Source organism: Protomyctophum parallelum (genome assembly GCF_964188405.1).
Source record: "Protomyctophum parallelum genome assembly, chromosome: 16".
Classification (NCBI taxonomy): domain Eukaryota; kingdom Metazoa; phylum Chordata; class Actinopteri; order Myctophiformes; family Myctophidae; genus Protomyctophum; species Protomyctophum parallelum.
The window spans coordinates 34,749,461-34,769,373 of NC_139711.1; the positions used below are offsets into that span (position 1 = coordinate 34,749,461).

The following is a 19,913-nucleotide window of genomic DNA, read 5'->3' on the forward strand; positions in this document are numbered from 1 at the left end:
TAAGGGTGAAAAGGCCATTTTCTTTCACGAACATACCGGTGGATGCCACAAACATACATAACACCTTTTAGATGAGTGCAGGTAGCCATTTATACTGAAGATCGATCAGCCACAATCACTGGAAACATTCCTTTCTTAGCAGCAAACTCAATATTGACTAAAATGTCCAATCCCAGGGACCCATTTCCTCAAATTCTCTGACTGACTGGCCAACTCGCCCATCTGTCTCCTTCTCCCTCCCTCCCTCTTTCCCTCTCTGCTATTGTCGATTTGTCGGCCTCTGTGGTTTGCTTTGCATGGATTTTGACTGCAGCCAAGTTGCAATTTTGCATCTAGTATACGAGTTCACACACATATACACACACATACTGTAATGTATGCCTACATGCATGCATATGCGAACACGCACACTTGCGCGTGCACGCACACATACAGTATAATAAGAGAAGGGAAAAACTAGCCTTCGGAGAATTTGTTTATCAAATGCTTTGTCAAATCATGTCAGGCGTTCCATGTCAGGGGCGCTGTTTCCAGCCCTGGGCTAGCCAAAACAAAGGTTTCAAATAATAATATATCATAATATCATTCTCATGGCTTCTGCCAGTGTATAAATCATATTCTATTAATAGTGTATTGCATGCAATTGCATGGAGAGGATCATTTTATCTATCTGAATTGTAGATTTCTGTGTTATTGATGTTAGTGTCAGGGATTAGCTGGGGGACAAGTCATAATGTCAACTGAGGAACATATTAATGTTTTTTTTTATGCCTCCCTACAACATCTCTCTAAAACATTTCTTGAGATTTCAACAGTTGCTGAATAATTTATACAAATTTCATGAACAATAACAACCAAGAGAGGCAGCATGCATTATCCATGTCAGTTTGTACAGAAACTCACTGTGAATGTGAACGCTTTGCCCATGCATGTGTACAGTATGTTCATTTTCTGGTGTGTTTGTGCCTCATGAGTTTGCGTCTCATGCATGTCAGTGTATTTTGTTCAATATCACAGACATTTTCACATTCCGTGTATGAAAAGGTTTTGTCCCAGTGGCCCCCAGAAGAGAAGATTTATGTTAAAACGATTCAAAAATAATATATATATATTTTTTTATTAAGCTTGCAGCGCGGCAAAAAGTGAGCTTTAAGATCATATAGATAATCATATAAATAAATATAAATGGATAAAAAGTGGTTAAAATGATTATAACGCTACATTAACTACTTTAGCTGGGGACCACCTGGATCCTCCCCATGGACTCCTGGGGGTCCCCGGACTGCATTTTGAGAACCAATGGTTTAAATTAACTACACAGGAGGCCTCGTACTAATGTATTTGAAAGAGATTAAGGGGGTGGTTTCATTTGGACGGTAAGTTGCAGGGCAGTTGGAATGAGTTCACTGTCACTGTTGTCTTCAAGGCTAGCACTGCAGGCAATTCATCAGATTTGGCTCTTTGATGCCTCTTTTTCTCCATTTTAGTTTCATGTCACTCACTCTGTGTCATTTAATCTCCTCACAAAATTTCCTCCTCTTATTTTATCTCGCTCCAACTGTCACTGTCCAATTTTTCCATCTCTCTGTCCCCATTGCTCCCTCTGACTCTCGTAATCTCACTCGCCCACTCACTTATTCGCCCTCCCTCTCTCTCTCTCTCTCTCTCCTATCCCTCCATTTCTCTTCTACATGGTCAAATGGACCCATGTTATACCCAACACCCACTTCTAACGTATGCCCGATGATTCAATAACTTCAAATGGAAGAGAAAGAGAAGTAGCAGCTGGCGTAAAATACAACATTATAAAATGGAGTAATATGTATGTGTGGTCCACTCTGCTGTAACTAAATTTCACTCAAAAGCTCCATCTTCCTGTGAAAGCTCTTTCTCTATCATTAATGTGATGAATCCCTCCCTCCCTCGCATCTTAGAACCAGTGAGCCACATATTTAGTTCTTGATTTGACTCCATTTCTCTCCTTCCCGTCTTTCTCCTACAGAAGCCGCAGAACGCAATGGCAGCGGAGAGTCTTGCCGAGCTTCGCGATTGGCTATTCCTGCTCCTCCTGTGCCTCACCTTACTGGCCGAGGTACTGGAACTGGCAGCGGCGGCCATTGCCATGGAGACGGGCGAAGGGGAGGAGGGCGCCGTATGCCCGTCGGTGTGCCGCTGTGACGAGGGGTTTGTCTATTGCAACGACCGCGGCCTCAGCATGATTCCTCCATTGCCGTTGATGGCTGCCATCCTCTACTTGCAGAGCAACCGGCTGAGCAACGCTGGCCTGCCTCCTTCGCTGGAACGTAGCAACTCCATTCGTGTCGTTTACCTGTATGCTAACCAGTTGGATGAATTTCCTTTACACCTCCCGCCGTCATTAAGGGAGCTTCATTTGCAGGACAATAACATACGAACGTTACCGCGCTCCTCCCTGGCCAAGCTACCGTTGCTAGAACGTTTGCACCTGGATGATAATTCCATATCAACGGTTAGCATCCAGGAGCGAGCGTTTTCTGGGACCCCACGGCTGCGTCTACTGTTTCTCTCGCGGAACCACCTGTCCAGTATCCCGGCAGGCCTGCCAGCATCCCTGGAAGAGCTGCGGCTTGACGACAACCGCATCAGCACCATCCCCACCCACGCCTTCCGTGGGCTCTCTTCTCTCCGACGCCTGGTGCTGGACGGAAACCTGCTGGCCAACACACGCATTGCAGACGACACCTTCTCGCGTCTCGCCAACCTGACCGAGCTCTCGTTGGTCCGCAATGCCCTGCAGGCCCCACCCGTCAACCTACCTTCGGCGCACCTTGTGAGGCTCCATTTGCAGGACAACGGCATGACTCACGTGCCGAGAGGGGCATTCGATGGGATGCGGCGGCTGCAGAGACTGGACCTGTCAGGCAACAATCTGACCACCCTCCCTCGGGGCCTATTAAAGGATATGGAGAGCCTGGAGCTACTTCTGCTCCGGGGGAACCCTTGGTACTGCGGTTGCAACCTGCGCTGGCTCCACGCTTGGCTCCACAGCCGGGGGGCAGCTGTTACCGTCAGGGGATTGACCTGCCAGGGCCCTGAGGCTATACGTGGACAGCCTCTGAGAGACCTCACCGCACTTATGGAGCAATGTGAGGGCCCCCCTGTTGGGCCTGGAATCGGGGTTGGGGAAAACCAAGCTGAGAAAGGCAGAGGAGGAGTGGTGGCTCTAGGCCCCCGTGGCAGCAGCACCACTAGCCCCCTCTTCCCCCCTACCCAAGGTTCTCTCTTCACCCTGAGGGCCAAGCGGCCAGGCCTGGTGATGCCCTTGCCTCCAGGAGAAGGTGGACATATATCTGGGGAGGCACTGGAGCTGACTGTGAAGCCTCTTTCCGCAGACAGTGTTCTGGTTACCTGGCTGTGCCCACGGCCGGCGCCCTCCTTCCGCCTGTCATGGCTTAGGCTGGGAAGTAGCGCTGCCCTCGGCTCTATCACAGAGACCTTAGTACCGGGGGAGAGGCAGCAGTATATCCTGACGCAGCTCACCCCGAGTTCGCACTACCTCATCTGCCTACTGCCACTGAAACAGGACGTTGAGGGCACCGCCGCGGGCTCCTCTCACTCAGGCAGTTTAGACATAGACATTAAGGACTCGGCTCCTGCCTGCGCTCAGATCGAGACCGGAGAGGCCACGACCAGCGGAGGAGGCGAGGGCTCGAACAAGGAGGGGCAGGACACCGAGTTGACCGTCCTGCCTTTGGCGGGGATCATCGGGGGAGCCACGGCATTGGTCAGCTTGCTGCTGATCTTTGGCATCTTCTGCTGGTATGGACAGAGGGTGGGCTACATGTCGGGAGACTCGGGCTCGTACGGCAGAGGTCGTGGGGCCAAGCATTACGACGACTACGTGGAGTCGGGCACCAAGAAGGACACTTCCATTCTGGAGATCCGGGCGCCTCCCTCGGGCTTCCAGATGACAGCCATGGCCCAACAGGCGCTGCAGCCCAAGCTGGAAGACGTCACCTACATCCACACCATCTTCCCTTCCTCGTCCTCATCCTCTTCCCACGCCAACGGGACCTACCGGAGCGGCCATGGCGCCGGCACCCTCAATGGCACTATTCTGAGCCAAAGCAGTGGCCACCACCACGTTGGTTACGGCACCAACCGTGGTTACCGGGAGGGCGGCATCCCCGACATAGACTATGCCTACACGTGATGGCACACAGACTCACGCCTTTGGCTGCCAATGTCAGGCACCATTTCTATGGCTAACGAGCGCCAGGCCAACGGCCACTTTATCCTTGGTTTCCAAAGTACCCTCTGTGCCTCTGCTGGATCGATTTTGATTGGTTTGCTGTGTAGAAAAGTCTGGATTCGGCTACGGTGACTGGACATCGACACTTAGTGGCATAAGTCACTTGTAACCGCTCTGGGTATATTATATTATATAGTAGACCTGTGTTTCAATGCTACTTATGGTTATAAATGGTTACTTTTTCTCTCTTTACAATATTTCACAAATTCTCTTCAAAACATTCTTCTGAGCTCATAATAATACACGGTAACTTATTTGAGGTTAATATACTAGGCTTAGCTGAATTAGCGGGGGATATATTTATAATAAAAAGAAAAGGCAGTGTATAGTGATAGCTCTCACATCTCCCTTCTGTGTACTCTGTGCTGTGCAGATAAAGAGAGAGTGAGAAATTGGTGGTTGTTATAACGCGCAGATGACAATGTATCATGATGACTGACATGATGCCTTCTCTTTTCCTCTGCCCCCGCCCACCTCGTTTTTTTTGTTATTTTTTTTGGTCTAGGCTTTCTCCTTTTTATTTCTCTTGTGGAGCCGTGAGCAGAGGACGACTTTGTTTTCGCCAAGGGAGCTGACAGCAGTGATAACAGTTCTGACGGAAGACACAGACAGACCACGGGGAGCACGGGGAGACTAATGATTGGGGGGGAGGGGGGTGGAATGGGGTAGGTAGAGACGGTTGGATGGTTGGTTGGTTGGATGGTTGGATGGATGGTTGGATGGGTGGATGGATGGTTGGATGGATGGATGGATAGATGAAGGGAGATAATAACAGGAGGATGGAGAACCCTTTGTGAGAGATGTCGGGTTGGCTGAAAGAGCGTGGGGCACGAAGAAAAACATGAAGTGAGAATAGGGGAGATGATAGATGCGACAGCGAGGAGTGTGGAGGCAGACAAAATGAATATAGGGGGGGGGGGGTTCCCACGGGGGGAGAGGTGACAATTGGGATGATTGAACAGTAAAAATCCTCAGTATTCATTTAGGAGTTAAATGAACACTGAGGATTTGCCTGTGATCTTTTACCTGTAGCAGAACCACTACATGTCCTCAGGAAAAGCCTGGGGAGAAAATTGACTGCACACATGACACATACATCCATGATGGAACGATTCTATCAAATGACGAATGGTTGTGATCTTTATAGAGCCAAGGCATTAAATGTTTTTTTTGTTCTCTCTTTTCTTTTTGCTAGTCTACATTTAAAATATAATGCATCTTGATCAAAATGTAGTCCCTGCGATGTGTGACATGCTGTACATGACAGTAGCCTACCTACGGCATGGCAAGACAATCAGAGAATGCTACTGTACCACAACACAGAATTATTACAGAGTCCGAAGGAGAAACGACTGGCGTTAAGAGGGAAATTAAACACCCTCATCCTTTTTTTTTCTTAGCATTCAGAATTACAAAAAGAAAAGAATACTATGTTGCCAATTTCCTTTGCACCTGGTTTTATGATAAGCTTACTGTCGCAAATTATAGCTACAAATGATCTCATCATGCAAAAAGTAATTTGCATTATTCCGCAGGCTGGCGTAACATAATGAACCCATAATTAATTTAAACAGCTGATTTTTCGTGGGCTTGAAAACTAGCCTGGTCTAGTCTGTTTAATGTGCGACGTCTGTTACAGCTGCTTCATAAGTCATAACCTTTGATTTATACTGTAGAATGTGTGTGGTGGGGGAAAAAAATCACATAACGAGGAGTTTAAGTAATAACCAAGGCACGTTAAATTTGGACATTTAAGCAGAAGAAGTAAAAGTTGCAGTGATGCATATTGTCATTTTGTGACTTTAAACCACTCAATAGATTTGTTTTAAAAGGATCCAGTGCATCCTTTGAACATTGTAAGATAAAATACTTAATTTAACTCAGGGCCTGCTCTCGGGTTCCATATAGGTTGACTTAGATACAGTTCAGTTATCAGGGATCACAGCTGGACCACAACACTGTGCAGATCAACGCACGCACGCACGCACGCACGCACGCACGCACGCACACACACGCACACGCACACGCACACGCACACGCACACACACACACACACACACACACACACACACACACACACACACACACACACACACACACACACACACACACACACACACACACACAGCAAAATAAAGGAGGCCATGGCTTTCTGACAGTCTGTCCCTGGCCTTGTTAATAGAACTCGGAAAGCAAAGATACTTTGGATTATATTAAAAAGGTGCAGGTATAGAGAGAAGAAGAATACAAATGTATAAAGAATGATATCAATGAAGCAGTACCACTACCAAGGTGTGCGGGGGGAGGAGGGGTGTATCATGTTGGAGACTGTTAAGTGTTGAGATCCACTCTGACTCTTTCCCTATATCTGTTCTATGGTCCACCACTAATTTCAAGACGTCTGTCCCTCACCCCACCCTTGTTTTGAAAGAGCACTGAGGCCTTCCTTCTATTCTGTTTAGAAACAACACTTTCCTTTAAAACGCCGCTCTCTGAAGTGATAATGAAAACACTCATGTATAAATCGAACAAGTGGGGCGCAGAACGTTACTCCGTCTATTGGTCTTTTGTCTTTTTTCTACACGAATGAATAAAGACTTCTAAAAAAAGAAAACTGGAAAAAAATGGGTTGTGAGTTATTTGGCGCGTGTCTGTGGTGCATTAAATCAGAAATAAAGGCTGCGGATATCAAATAATGCTCTTTGATAGCTGAAAAATCAATGGGAACCTCACATTATTAATGTGATTTATGACGGGACAGACCAGGCCTCATTAAATCACACACACTGAATGAATACATCAGTGGCTATACGCTCCGATTCCAACATTTATAAGGATCCGCCAGCTTGCTCGGCCAGACTTATGTGTGTGTGTGTGTGTGTGTGTGTAAGACCGACGAAATAGTAAGTGAAAGAGAGTGACTAAGCGTGTGTTTGTGTGTGTGTGTGTGTGTGTGTGTGTGTGTGTGTGTCTCTACGTTTGAGTGAAGACATGCCTCTCATTCTAAGAGAGTGCTAATGCTTGTGTAAGCACAAATCAATATAACGAACAGAGGAGTGTATAAGTGTCCATCGTAGACAAACTGCTTGTGACAGCCATGTGCGAAGCAGGAAGAAGGAAAAGTGTTTACATGCAGTTAATGGTCATGTTGTGTGTGGGTGTGTACACATGTGAGGAAGAAAGGGAATGACCATCACTTAAATATTAAACATGACATACTATATTACTATATTACAGTACTTATAAGTACTGGTAGTATAGGTGCATACGTGGGTTCATCACTTCGTCTTCACAACCACCATTATAATACTTGTACCCAGAACTCCCTAACTCCCATGACTTTGGAGTTGAATTCAGGTCAAGTGAATGCAGCCAATGACAGTTAGCCTCCAATAAATTAAAATATATTGAGTCTGTCTGTGTGTATTAATGCCATTCTGTCTGCAATGAATCAATGTCATCATCAAACCACAACACAAGGCCATGCCACTTCATATCGTCACTGCCTGGGGCTGGGAGGAAACTTGTATGTCCAAAACCTTTCGTTCCTATGGTTACAATGCAATATGATTTAGTCACAAGCTCTTGTTAATCATTTTGAAACCCACAGAGACGTAACCACTTTCAACGACGCAGTATAAACTAAATGCGGAGTGAGGGGCGCTCTTATCATCGTACATCATCATGACGTAACATGTCGATTTGCTCAGACACATAATTATTACGTAAATTCTCCATTCATTGTCAATGGGAATGTATTGTTTGTGTTGGACGAAAGTAGTCGATTTGCTCAGACACATGACGTAATTACACACGACACGAATAGCTAAATACGTCTTTTTTGCATGATGGCAACAATATATTAGATCTCAGCAATGAACACACGCTTGTTGTAGGCTACATGCTATGAATGAGTCTGACATGTGGTTTTTGGTAGAGCTAAATCTGGCAATTTTTTTGCTAAATCTGGCTCATTTTCAATGCCTGGCACTCTCATTTCAAAATGTTCTGTTCAGGATTAAAGAAATACACAGAGTTCCAGGCACTTCAGCTCTGCAGTATGCAGTGCCACTGCTTTAGAGTGATTATAAAACAATGCTCCACTATGCATGCAACGAGCAAGGGAATTAACATGCAACATGTTGGTGTATTCCTATGCACCGAAACTGTGTAGTCCCTACAATCAGTTCTGTATATACAGTAGCGTGTATACAAGTCACGTGATTAGACAGATATGCAACGCCAGGTGAACTATTGAAAGTTGTTAACCACAACGCGTCACATTGCAATGCGTTGCAAGCCTTTAGATTGTCTTTTTGAGTGGTGCAACCACTCCAAGGAACATCAATGTCCGTGTCCGTGTGTTCACCTATGTGTCCGTGTGTTCACCTGTGTTCACCTACAGTACGTGTTCATTAAAGAGCACCAGTATAATGAGTACCAGTGGCGCTGTTGTGCAGAAACAGAGAGAGGGATAGTGCTGCACTGTTGCCTGCTAATATGAGAGAGAGAGAGAGAGAGAGAGAGAGAGAGGTGGGGGGGGGGGGGAGTTGCACCACTCAGTTCACACGGGTGTGATTTTTATTTTACATTCACCATCCCAAAACATTCCCAAAATAGGGATGCCATGGGGTAAAGTGGTTATGGGCCAATCCAATCATAATATGTTAACTTGCAATCAAGACCCTCCATCACTGGAATTGGACTATACAAGTTGCATTGCATAATACTGGGCCAATTGTCATACAGTAGATGACATGCCTGTTTCCTGTTCCAGTTCACAGCAGCAGATTTGAACCTGAAATTATGTGTTTCATATGCGTTTCTGCCGGTTCAAATCCTTTGCAGAGCCAATCAAACAGCTATTAGAAAATGAAGCAGAACAGGTCATGAGTATGCCACTGTCTGGAAACCTGGGACAACATTTATCCACAGAGCCTATAACTATGTTATAGGCTCTGTGGATACATGTATTTACCCTATTTTCCTGTTTTGTTTTGTTTCATTCTTGTTTAACCAACCTTAAAATTATCTGCTGCCCTGACAGATATTCAGCCTGACATTTCACATCGATCCACATTTTTAGCTGCACTAAAACTCAACGATAACATAACTTTGGCTAAAAACCAAGGAAGACAAAGTTTACTATGTTGGACGATCCATCTCAGGCTAGTTAAAAGTAGATTTTCGTACCATATGGAAATCATCGGTTTCCTGATAAATGTAATAAACCCAGAGTATGTGCCACCCCTTAATTATCCCTAAACGTATTTGCCATTTTTTACTATTTAAAAAAACCTTTTAAAATAGTTCAAATAGCTGATCTACAAGCTCACAACGTGTAGATGTAGATCGGCTAGTTGAACTATTTTAAAATGATTTTCAAAATAGTACAAAATGGCAAATAAGTTTAGGGATAAGGGCGGTGCAAGATGGAGTCCACAATGCTTTGGGACATTGAAATGTGTGTTTTAGCATGACTTGTAGACAGTTGGATAAACATGCAACACTGCGTGTTCATGCCGTCGTCATTCCTTCTGTTCCCTTATATAAGGTATGAAGTCAGGATTGAATGCAGTGGTCATGGACACACTGTCCAGAATGTGATACCGAAGGACAGAGGACAAACAAATAAAAAGTACCCTAAGGGTAGATAACTGCATTAGGCTCACACATAAACATGCATAGCGAATCAAAAATACACATCCTTGAAAAACACACTTTCTTATGGCTCAATATATGGCTCAAAATGTTCGTTCACAAGGACATGTTTTGTAGGACTCTAACAAGCATCTTTCCGTCTTCACAAAGGCAAAAGCATAAGAAGCCCACAGAGACTTCAGACATGCACGCACGCACGCGCGCGCGCGCACGCGCACGCACACGCACACACACACACACACACACACACACACACACACACACGCGCATGTGCGTGTGTGCGCACGCACACACACACACACACACACACACACACACACACACACACACACACACACACACACACACACACACACACACACACACACACACACACACACACAAGCAACAGAGGGGGGGATCATTGGTCCCCACAGGCCCCATGGAAGTGGATAACAAACACTGACACATTTCTTCTCTCACAGATACTCTATAGAGGCACTGGAATACCTTGGAGGTATAAAACCGACCAACCAACAACAAAAACACTTGAAGCAAAAGCACACTTGTGGCACTTGTGGTTCAAGCATGGAAGCATGGAAACGATATCAATTAAATAAACAGGTCAAAGAATAAACATATTTATATAATTTAGTATAATTTCACAGTGAAATGCTGGGAGTGTAGAAATGAACCTAAAAAGGTTTGGTCCATAGATGAACACAGTGGATTTTGCTGTGCACAATGTGTGTACATTACTATGCCGTCTTTCAGGCATAAAGCTATAGCACTGTGATGCCAGTGCAATATTTGTTGGGAACATAAAGGATGAGAAATTGCTCCTGCGCCAACAATGTTGAAAGGTGTGAGCTCAATCTCACATGTGAACAGCACATCTAATTATTTTCCATGTGGCTTCTTGGATCTAGTTATTTTTAGCTTTTCTTTGTTAATCTGTTAATTATTCATCGGATTACATTTTCACTCATTTGGTTGATAGACCAAGTTGATTAAAAAGCGTTTATTACCTCCTCAAGTAATATTTGTACTATACCCGCCTTTTGTCTGTGTTAGCCCAGTAGAGTGAATAATTTATGAATTGCCTTTTTTCTCAGGAAAAGATAGACCATCAGGCATTCGGTTTCATCTCCCGAGCTGTGTGAGCAAGCTGTGCAAAGAACCCGCTTTTCGGTCAGAAGTGCTCTGAGCAATCGGCCCCCTGCTGGATTTCTGGGTCTTCCAAAGCCCTCAGCTTTCAGTCACAGTCCACTCTGTTGGCTGCTTGGGCGAGCAGGGCATTGGCAAAGGCCTGTACAGTAGTGATGAGAACACTTGAAATATTCATTCTAAGCCTCTCTGGCAGACAAGCAGGTACACTTATAATGTATGTCAAACAATTAACTCACCAAAAACCAACTTTTTTGTGAGTTAGTTGACAATGTCAAACATGCAATGAGCTGCTAAACACTGGAATCACTATCAATAAACTAATAACCATTTAAAGTCATACTGTGTAACTTTTTTCAATTAAACATTAAGTTATTTCTTATATAATCTTAATCTTATCTTTCACATGGTAATCACAGAGGTCTATACTTGCTCGTCTCCATTATTCCTCAGTGTGTGAAAGAAATTAGGGGTGCAAGTCAATTACATCTTCAATTTCTGCCAGTAGCAATACATCCATTCAATGCTATCAAGCATTCTCTGATCTTACTATCAAGATGTATAAAGACATCTACATCTCGACTCGACTGCTCCTAAACCCTGATAAAGTGTGAAAGGCTCCTGTAAGCACCTCACGATGCCATGTCCATCACCCTGAAAGTTCCACTTTCAGAAAGTTCCACTTTCAGTGACCCAGTCGGCACACTGTATACTGTAACTGATGTGCTGACATCAGTTACCCGTTGCATCCACGAATGACAGGACCAACAGCATAAGTGGATAAATAGCCTAGCGCCTCCTATAAATAGAAATGTCAATTTCCTAAGCTCTGATAATGTAGGCCCGAACATCAGCATGCAAGATGAATGCCACTTTGCAACACCTGATAGATGGCAATTACGAAATGGTGATTGTGTGCGATGGGTGTACTCTGACAAGCTTTTGTACTCACTGGTTGGACAGGGGCCATGAAAGGCTCAAAACCTCAAATGTGTTCTCTGTTACATGATCAGAAAGCCATTATTACTGACACGAGAGAAAATGGCGTATAATTATCTTAGATTATACTTGATTATCCTAGAGTACGGCACTCGATGAGGTTAATGATATATATATCTAATATTCCATCTTATCTTCTATCTAAGAAAACAGCATCAATCTAATCTAGCCAACAATTCAGGTTATATAGCAGATCTACAAGCTCAACGCATCACAACGTGACACCTTTTTGAGTTGAAAACATTAGATTGATTTTGAAGCATGTCGTGCTGTGGACTCTTTTGGAGCCATGCCGCGATTTGCAGCTGATCGCCAAATGTCTTGTGCACACTTCCCACGGCTAACTAAGTACATCCAGTCCTCAACACACAACAACTCACGTTTTATACTTTTATACACTGAAATATTTCACTTTCATTTTATGATGGAAGTTAAATGGGACAAATATCCTAATATTGGAGTCATACATCATAGATACTGTACATGTCGTGTATTCCAAGATCCACATGATTAGATTTTTGAATACGGCTTAAGTGGTTAAAGCCATTCCTCAGGTTGATTGATTGATTGATTGATTGATTGATTGATTGAAGAATGTATTAACAGTTTGGAGAATTATAGTACATTTCAAGCACAACTCAGACTGTTAACTGTGGAGTGGACACTATAAAGCATTACACTTGTTTACAATAGGGTCCACCATGTTCAATTCATCATAACATTTAGAGACGTACAAATATACACTTCTATAGCCAAAAACCTGAAATCATTATAGTGGAGGTAAAATGGGGGAAAAGAACATATACAGTTAGGGGGAAAAGGGGTGGCTGGGAGATTCAGATTTTACAGGGGCCAGTTTCGAATTGCAGCCATCCGTAGGTGCCCTTTGAGAGCTGTTTTGAAGGAGTCAAGGGATTCACATGTCTTAATGACTGTTGGTAGGGCGTTCCACATTAATTTATTCCCTTGTTAATTTAGTCCCTTGTTTGTGCCGAATCTGGGTTGCACATGGTTTGTTGAACTCCCTCTGGTGTTGTGGGTGGGCTTTGTTGACATTAAGGAAGTGTAACGAATCTTGTGGACCAGACCCATTGCAAGATGCTGTACTCTGTCGTCAAGCCATTCCAGCCTGTCGAAGTGGGCAGGGGTTAGGTGGGTTCGGGAAGTGAGGCCAAGTAGTAAGTAGTACTAAGTAGGTGCTTGTTGCCCTACTCCTGTGATCCCTTACAACCAATTGGTGTTGCGCCAGATGTTGTCTTTAGGTGCCACGGACGACAAGACGTCTCTCCCTTGGGAATTCAAAAAATTCAACCATATTTTGAAAATTCCTCTAATCTGGTGTACAAGTGATGACATGCACATTACATGCATAATAGAATTACACATTATTTCTTTCTTTATAATGGGAGAATTGGCACTCAGAGCCTAAACTGGTGACCACCAGGTGGCGCTGAAAGAGTTTAAGTGCCAAGCAGGTGACATGCAGCCAAGGCTAAACCTGTTTTAGCAACAGCCTCATAGTTTGCCTGGCACTAAAATGGGTTTGACAAAGTACAGGCAACATTATCTTTGCCTAATTTTTTGAGAACTGAGAAAGCAAAAAGGACTATACAAACGCTAATGATTCTGTATAGAATATATTTTAAAATAATCCCTTATTCTCCTCACCCACATGGGGGAACTAATAGACAAATGTTTTGACAGCCGGCTGATTTGCAAACTGTGCCCAAGTAATCCTTTTAGAGAGGCAAATTCTAAATGTACTCGATACACCTACAGCCTATTTTGAAAAACTAGTCTGGAGTAAAGTTAACCATTAGTATTGACTAGGAAATCAGTGTATCCCCAACACTAATCTTAAACGAAACCATTAAGGAGGAAATAGCAGGAATAACCACACATCAGCACAAAGGAGAAGTCTCGTCTTGCGCTCTCCCATCATGAGTTTGTCAAGCTACCAAAAGACCATCACCTGGACAGCAAGCAGAGCAGCTCAAGCAATGAAACGCGAACACATTTGAACGCAGCACTCGCGCTGATGAGCGCAGCTTTGATAGGCAAAGTGCTGATGATCAAGCTGACTCCTTTTCTCTTTTACTCCCCTTATTCTCTCCATCTCTCCATCACCCACATTGGCCCAATCAGGCTAATGAGGCTCGCACTTCCTCTATTCCTCCATCCATCCCTCCCTCCACACTAAAGTGGCGATTGATCGGAGGGGTGGGAAAAGCTTTTAACGAGGGAGGGGTGGGAGAGAAATAATTAGCACGAATGAGCTTTTCTGCAAACTCGTTCATTTGTGGGTTGTTTTTTTCCCCTGTTTATTTACAGATGCGGCATCATTAGGGATTGACTCTCTCTGGGTATGTTAACTTCTCAATGTCAGGGTGTAAATCAATCTGGAGCTGTAAATTGAGAGCTGTTTGTCTAATGTCATTGGCTTCTCTGATGGGGCACAGCATTGCAATGTGTAGACAGAAGGGAGAGATGGAAGGAACAGATGAAGGGCGGTGGTGGGGCCTCCTGGGTAAGTACAAAGCAAAGTAGCATAAAGCATCTAACATTTCCTTCAATTTATCTCTCAAATTGAGGGACAAAGCAGACACCCAAAAAGTCTCATGAGAACTGGAATCGCTGAACCTTGAAGGGCTCGAAAAATGTCCGGCACACAGGGAGCATCCAATCGCTACCCAGATGACCAGTAAAGTGGTCTCACTCTGACGGCCGGACGGTAATTAACTCGGACAGATCTGGACTGGAAAAGTGGAGCGACGGTGGTGCTTGAAATGAACGCACGTTGAGTCACAGAGAGCCACCGCTGCTGCCTGCAAACCTCGCCTGTGGCAAAGGCAACGATTATGGAGAGGCGAACAGGGAAGGGCAAACAGCAATGAAGCAGAGCAATAATGAAAACATGCGAGTACCGTGTCTAGATTTAAGTAGAGCCTGGATCCGATCCCCATGTTGGGACTTTCCTAGACACGGAATGTTTTTAACAAAAAAGAAAAAAAAGAAGAAAAATAAACCTCACTATGAATTTTAAAAACTTTGATTTGATTAAAGTTTCTATTTGAGAATAATTAAATTGAGGAAAACAAGTAAATACAATACAAATAAATAATAATTAAACTTATATGAAAAGAACATTTTACTTTAAAGTGCAAGACCAGGTTTGGGTTGCCATGATGCAACTTCAAATGTGGACAAGAAATCTAAATATGCTCGTCATTGACTTACATTGTATGCTGACACAGCTCTCAAAGTCACTATTTTAATATGTAAACAAACACAAACAAAGTTGATTCAGACAATATAGGCTAGAGCATCAGCAAAACTCGCACTGTATGGTTTTTTTTTTATATAAAAATGTTAACTTGTTGATTTAACGATTTAAAGATCTGGATCCGGATCCACGGATCCAGTCTGGGTTTTCTTCCTAATAAAAATGTAAAAATCAACAGGAAGCAATTTCTAATCACTGGAGAAATTCTTTTTTATTTCTTTTCTACATTTGGAGTTACATCATGGCAAGGCAACTACTGTACACAACCCTAAACCTCTACCAATGTTGTCTTGCACTTTAATCATTATAATGAACAAGCAAAATGTAAATACACATATAAACTGCACTATTTTATTTAACCACTGTCTCACCTATTCTTTTTTTTTTTCAAACCAGTCACAGCTGCAAACCCCACATAAACGAGAGGGCAAAAGAGGGCTAACGTTGACTGCTGAACATTAACGGAGATGGCAGGCGGAAACGCAGTCTAGCAGCTAGTGCTACAAACTGAAGTTGAGGTGGAGAACCTGCTGCCTCTTGCCTTTAAGAGACCTGCTGATCTGAGTCCTTAAATACACAAAATAGGCCTGTGGTCTTTTATTTCGTAATCCTATGGAAAATGACGGGTCTTTTCGAGAGGGAGTAAGAGATTAATTTTCTATTCATTTCACATGTCATTTTTTATCAGCATCGTTTTGAGAGAAAATCTTAATTGCTAATACCTAGAGAAATCTGAGCTCTATTTGACAGCTAAATTACCGTACAGGGAGTATTATAATTGCACGATGCATATTTCCATAGAAACTCACTGCTATACCTATATCCATCTTCATTTTTCATTTAACCCATTCTGACCTGAGATCAGATTCATACGAGGTTTCCACTGGACACACACTGGTCTGATTAACCCATTCTGACCCGAGATCAGATTCTAAAAATGTCAGTCGTTCTTCGATTTTTCAAAAATAGCAGACCTACAAGCTCGTATCGCGCCACTCGGTGGCGCGATATGAGCTTGTAGATCTGCTATTTTTCAATAGATAAAGCATAACATGATGCTAACACCAAAATGGGTGCCCGATCAGAATGGGTTAAAAAAAGAGTTTATAGACTGTGTGTGTGTGTGTGTGTGTGTGTGTGTGTGTGTGTGTGTGTGTGTGTGTGTGTGTGTGTGTGTGTGAGAGATTGAGAGAGAGAGAGTCATGTCCATAATACAGAGGAGAGTCCTTTAGTCTTTTATCGAGACATTTCAATTCCCCAGATCCTACTGTAGTAGTTGTGGGAACAACTGAAATTGCAAAAAAGTAATTGAATGCTCTTGTTGGTGAGAGCTGGATTTTCAAAAGAATCTACTACAGTATATTATCCTCTAGATTCCTAGACTATAGACACCTTTACTATATGTTGAAAACTTTCCACTTCAGGACTGTGTTTTCCACTTTGTAGAGAGGTAGGTCAGAACACAGATAACTTTCCGACAGCTCATCATCTTTACATGAACTGAAGCAGCACAGGGGCCTGCCAATTTGCCTTTGTAAGTGCTGTGTGTGAAGACAGTCTGACAGGCATGTTGTGAAAGTGCGTGTCTATCAGCCCTATTTCATGGAGCAGAGTGTCACTGTGGAAGGGATATCGCTATAGAAACTAGAGCTGAGGGAACAGGTACAGTTACTAGGCTAAGAATAAACAGTGCCGTTTCGCGAGGGTTCCGTGCTCATCTCTGCACCGGAGCACAACAACAACAATCCATTTGTTTTTGCCAAAAGGCAATTAAATGTTTGACTAAACTCTGAACACTATGAATAACAATTACAAATCTGATGAATATCTATGAATTTGCATCTGAATTTGTGTAGCAGTGTTTGTCCTAACAAAATAATTAAGGGCCTGCTAAACTCAGGCAATGGTGTGTTAAAAAATAGAAGTCAGATTAAACTATGACTGTGAATTGGGAGAAAAATAAATAAACACCACACATTGTGTTTGTGGTTTCCTATCTCGATCAACCACAATGTTAGTCTGTGATGGCAAACTCTGTGCGGCATCTTGCATCATGAGGCTGTCCTAAGAGGATCAAGCTGTCAACAGCTGTAGGAGAGATGTCTAGTAACTGCAGCACACAGTGTTTGAAAATCCCTATGGGTATGGCTGGATAAGCACTCAACTGAGATATTAGTACTACTGTATAACCCCAGTTCAGAATAGGTAAAACGACACCCAGGTGACAGCTTAAAAATCATTTTGGCAACCTTGAAGCAAATTGGAACAACGACTCAGTCTGGAAATCTCCATAGGCACACTAAAACAAAATGGTTCTAGTGCATAACTAAACCGGGGAACACCTGACAACCTGATGCTGTTGCTAAGCATTCCGCTAAGCCCTGTTGACAAACCCAGCTAAGAATCGGGGATGCCTTGCAGAAGCAGAGCGTTTGCTGTGCTGCCATGAGGCTCTAATAGGACTCTTCTACCGGTGGAGCTGAGAGTCAGTCTGCATGGTCCTCGTAAGATCACTGCACCGAACGGGATAACTAGGGCCTCCATGTCTGTCCATCTTTCCATCAACACATACTCGTTTCCTCCAGCTATTTCACTGGACATAAAATGTACAATTTTGGCATTTAGTAGGCATTCTTATTCAGAGGCGTGTACTGCTGCTCTGCGGCATACTATGTCAACTGATACAAGAATAAATTAAAAGTGCCTTAAAACGTGAGTGCTGGTTTTCTCTTTGAGAAATGTTCCTGTTATGATTCTTATTCAGAGTGACATACAATGCACATTATAAGTGTCATGAACCCCATTTCAAAATAATTCTGCACACATGGCACAACAGTGTTATGAAACATACCGCTTTTGTCATATTCTGTGAGTTTTGTAATGATTCAACGAACACAGTTACAGCTGTACATGTCAGTTACATGTCATTCGTTGCATGTGTAGCTACCCTACTAGTCAATGTGATTGAAACTTCCAGGGTATATTTCAGGGAATTACAGTATATACTGTAGACATATCCTGCAAGTTTATGATAATTGACCCAATGTCGATCTTAGTCTATTTACGTGCTGACTGAGCCTCGTCCCCTTTAAGTTCAGATCGATATTTTGATAAGCTTAGTCCAATAATGATCCAGAGAACATTTTGGTAGCAACCATGACCGGTAGTTCCGGTTTCTACCCTCAAAATGGTGGAATGTGTCCATATTACTGTAGGTGCAAATGGTCATTGCTTATGGATACATTTGTCTGACCCCACAGAATACAAGAAGAAAATATTTCTGTTTGCGAGAATTACTGTTCAAGTGTTATAGACCAAAGCATGAGGGTATTGTTATAGTCAGTGGTACCAGCTTCTTTGCTTAACACAACTAGGTCTAGCATCTGTAGGTAACAAGTGCAGAGACAAAGAAATGGGCTGCTATGGGATGGGGAGCAGTTTAAAGTCTGAACATGTTGGATCTTTGGTTGCACAAACTTGTTTACCAGACGACTAGAATTCCTCTTTTTAAATGTCCCATTATATTATTTTTTCGATTGTCTTTGATGTTTTTTATGTTTGGTTGTTTCTGATGTACCGGTATCTGATGTTTTTATGTCTTTGATGTTTCCCGTTTTTACCCCGTCTGTAAAGCATTTTGTAACTATATGCTTGGAAAGGTGCTACAGTATATAAATAAAATTCATTCATTCATTCCCAGCGTCAATAAGTCTGCGAGTCTACGTTGCCAGGAGCGTTGGCCAGGTTGTCATAGGGTGGGGAGGGACAGACGACGTCTTGTGTTTGCAGATTGTAGTATAATAAAGGAAGGGCAGTAAGGCTGGATCATGGTCAATGCGTCTGCCTGCTTGCCCACCCATTCCATCCCTGTCTGTTTCCTATTGCCCTCGTTCCTCCATCCTCTCATAGAGTGGATGCACTCTGTTAACCTGCTGGTGGAGAATGTGCTCCAACCCCTCACTCTGTCAATCTCCTCCCGCGCATGCCGTCTATCGATGCATCAATTATCAATACTTTCTTTACGGCTTGTTCATCTCTGGGGGAGTTAAAGTGTATCAGCCTCTACCAGCCTCTCTCTCTCTCACTCCCTAAGCAGACAGCCCCGTCTGTCACCTACAGGCCAGGAAACTATTGGCTGTAATCTTGTATCTCTCACCCGTTACTTGCCACGGTGAGTTAGTTTCCGCCGGCAACCGAAAGCTTTATCTCTGACCTGCAGAGAAATGCCTGGAAGACCATATCGCACGCATGTACACACACACACACACACACACGTCTCACACACACACACACACACACACACACACACACACACACACACACACACACACACACACACACACACACACACACACACACACACACACACACACACACACACACACACATCCAAAGAAATCTTAAAATGTTTTCAATTGAAATACACACACACACACACACACACACACTTCCAAATAAATCTTAAAATGTTTTCAATTAAATTTCAATTCTAAAAGGTGAGTGAAAGGTAGGCTGCAATAACTGGCATTTAAT

General features: G+C 43.4%; 3 protein-coding genes across 8 annotated transcripts in view; 2 read left to right on the plus strand and 1 right to left on the minus strand.

Annotated features, from left to right (window-relative positions):
* The window catches only part of macrod1 (mono-ADP ribosylhydrolase 1), a 133,414-nt gene that overhangs the window by 104,359 nt on the left and 9,142 nt on the right, over nt 1–19,913 (minus strand). The window lies entirely within an intron of this gene.
* Nucleotides 1–19,913, plus strand: part of fermt3b (FERM domain containing kindlin 3b) — an 83,927-nt gene that overhangs the window by 42,217 nt on the left and 21,797 nt on the right. The gene's annotated exons all lie outside the window — the stretch shown is intronic.
* On the plus strand, nt 2,018–4,192 carry flrt1b (fibronectin leucine rich transmembrane protein 1b; the record flags this gene model as incomplete). The annotated part of the gene is made up of 1 exon (XM_083786507.1): nt 2,018–4,192. The coding sequence occupies one exon, from the start codon at nt 2,018–2,020 to the stop codon at nt 4,190–4,192; it is 2,175 nt and encodes a 724-aa protein (XP_083642633.1).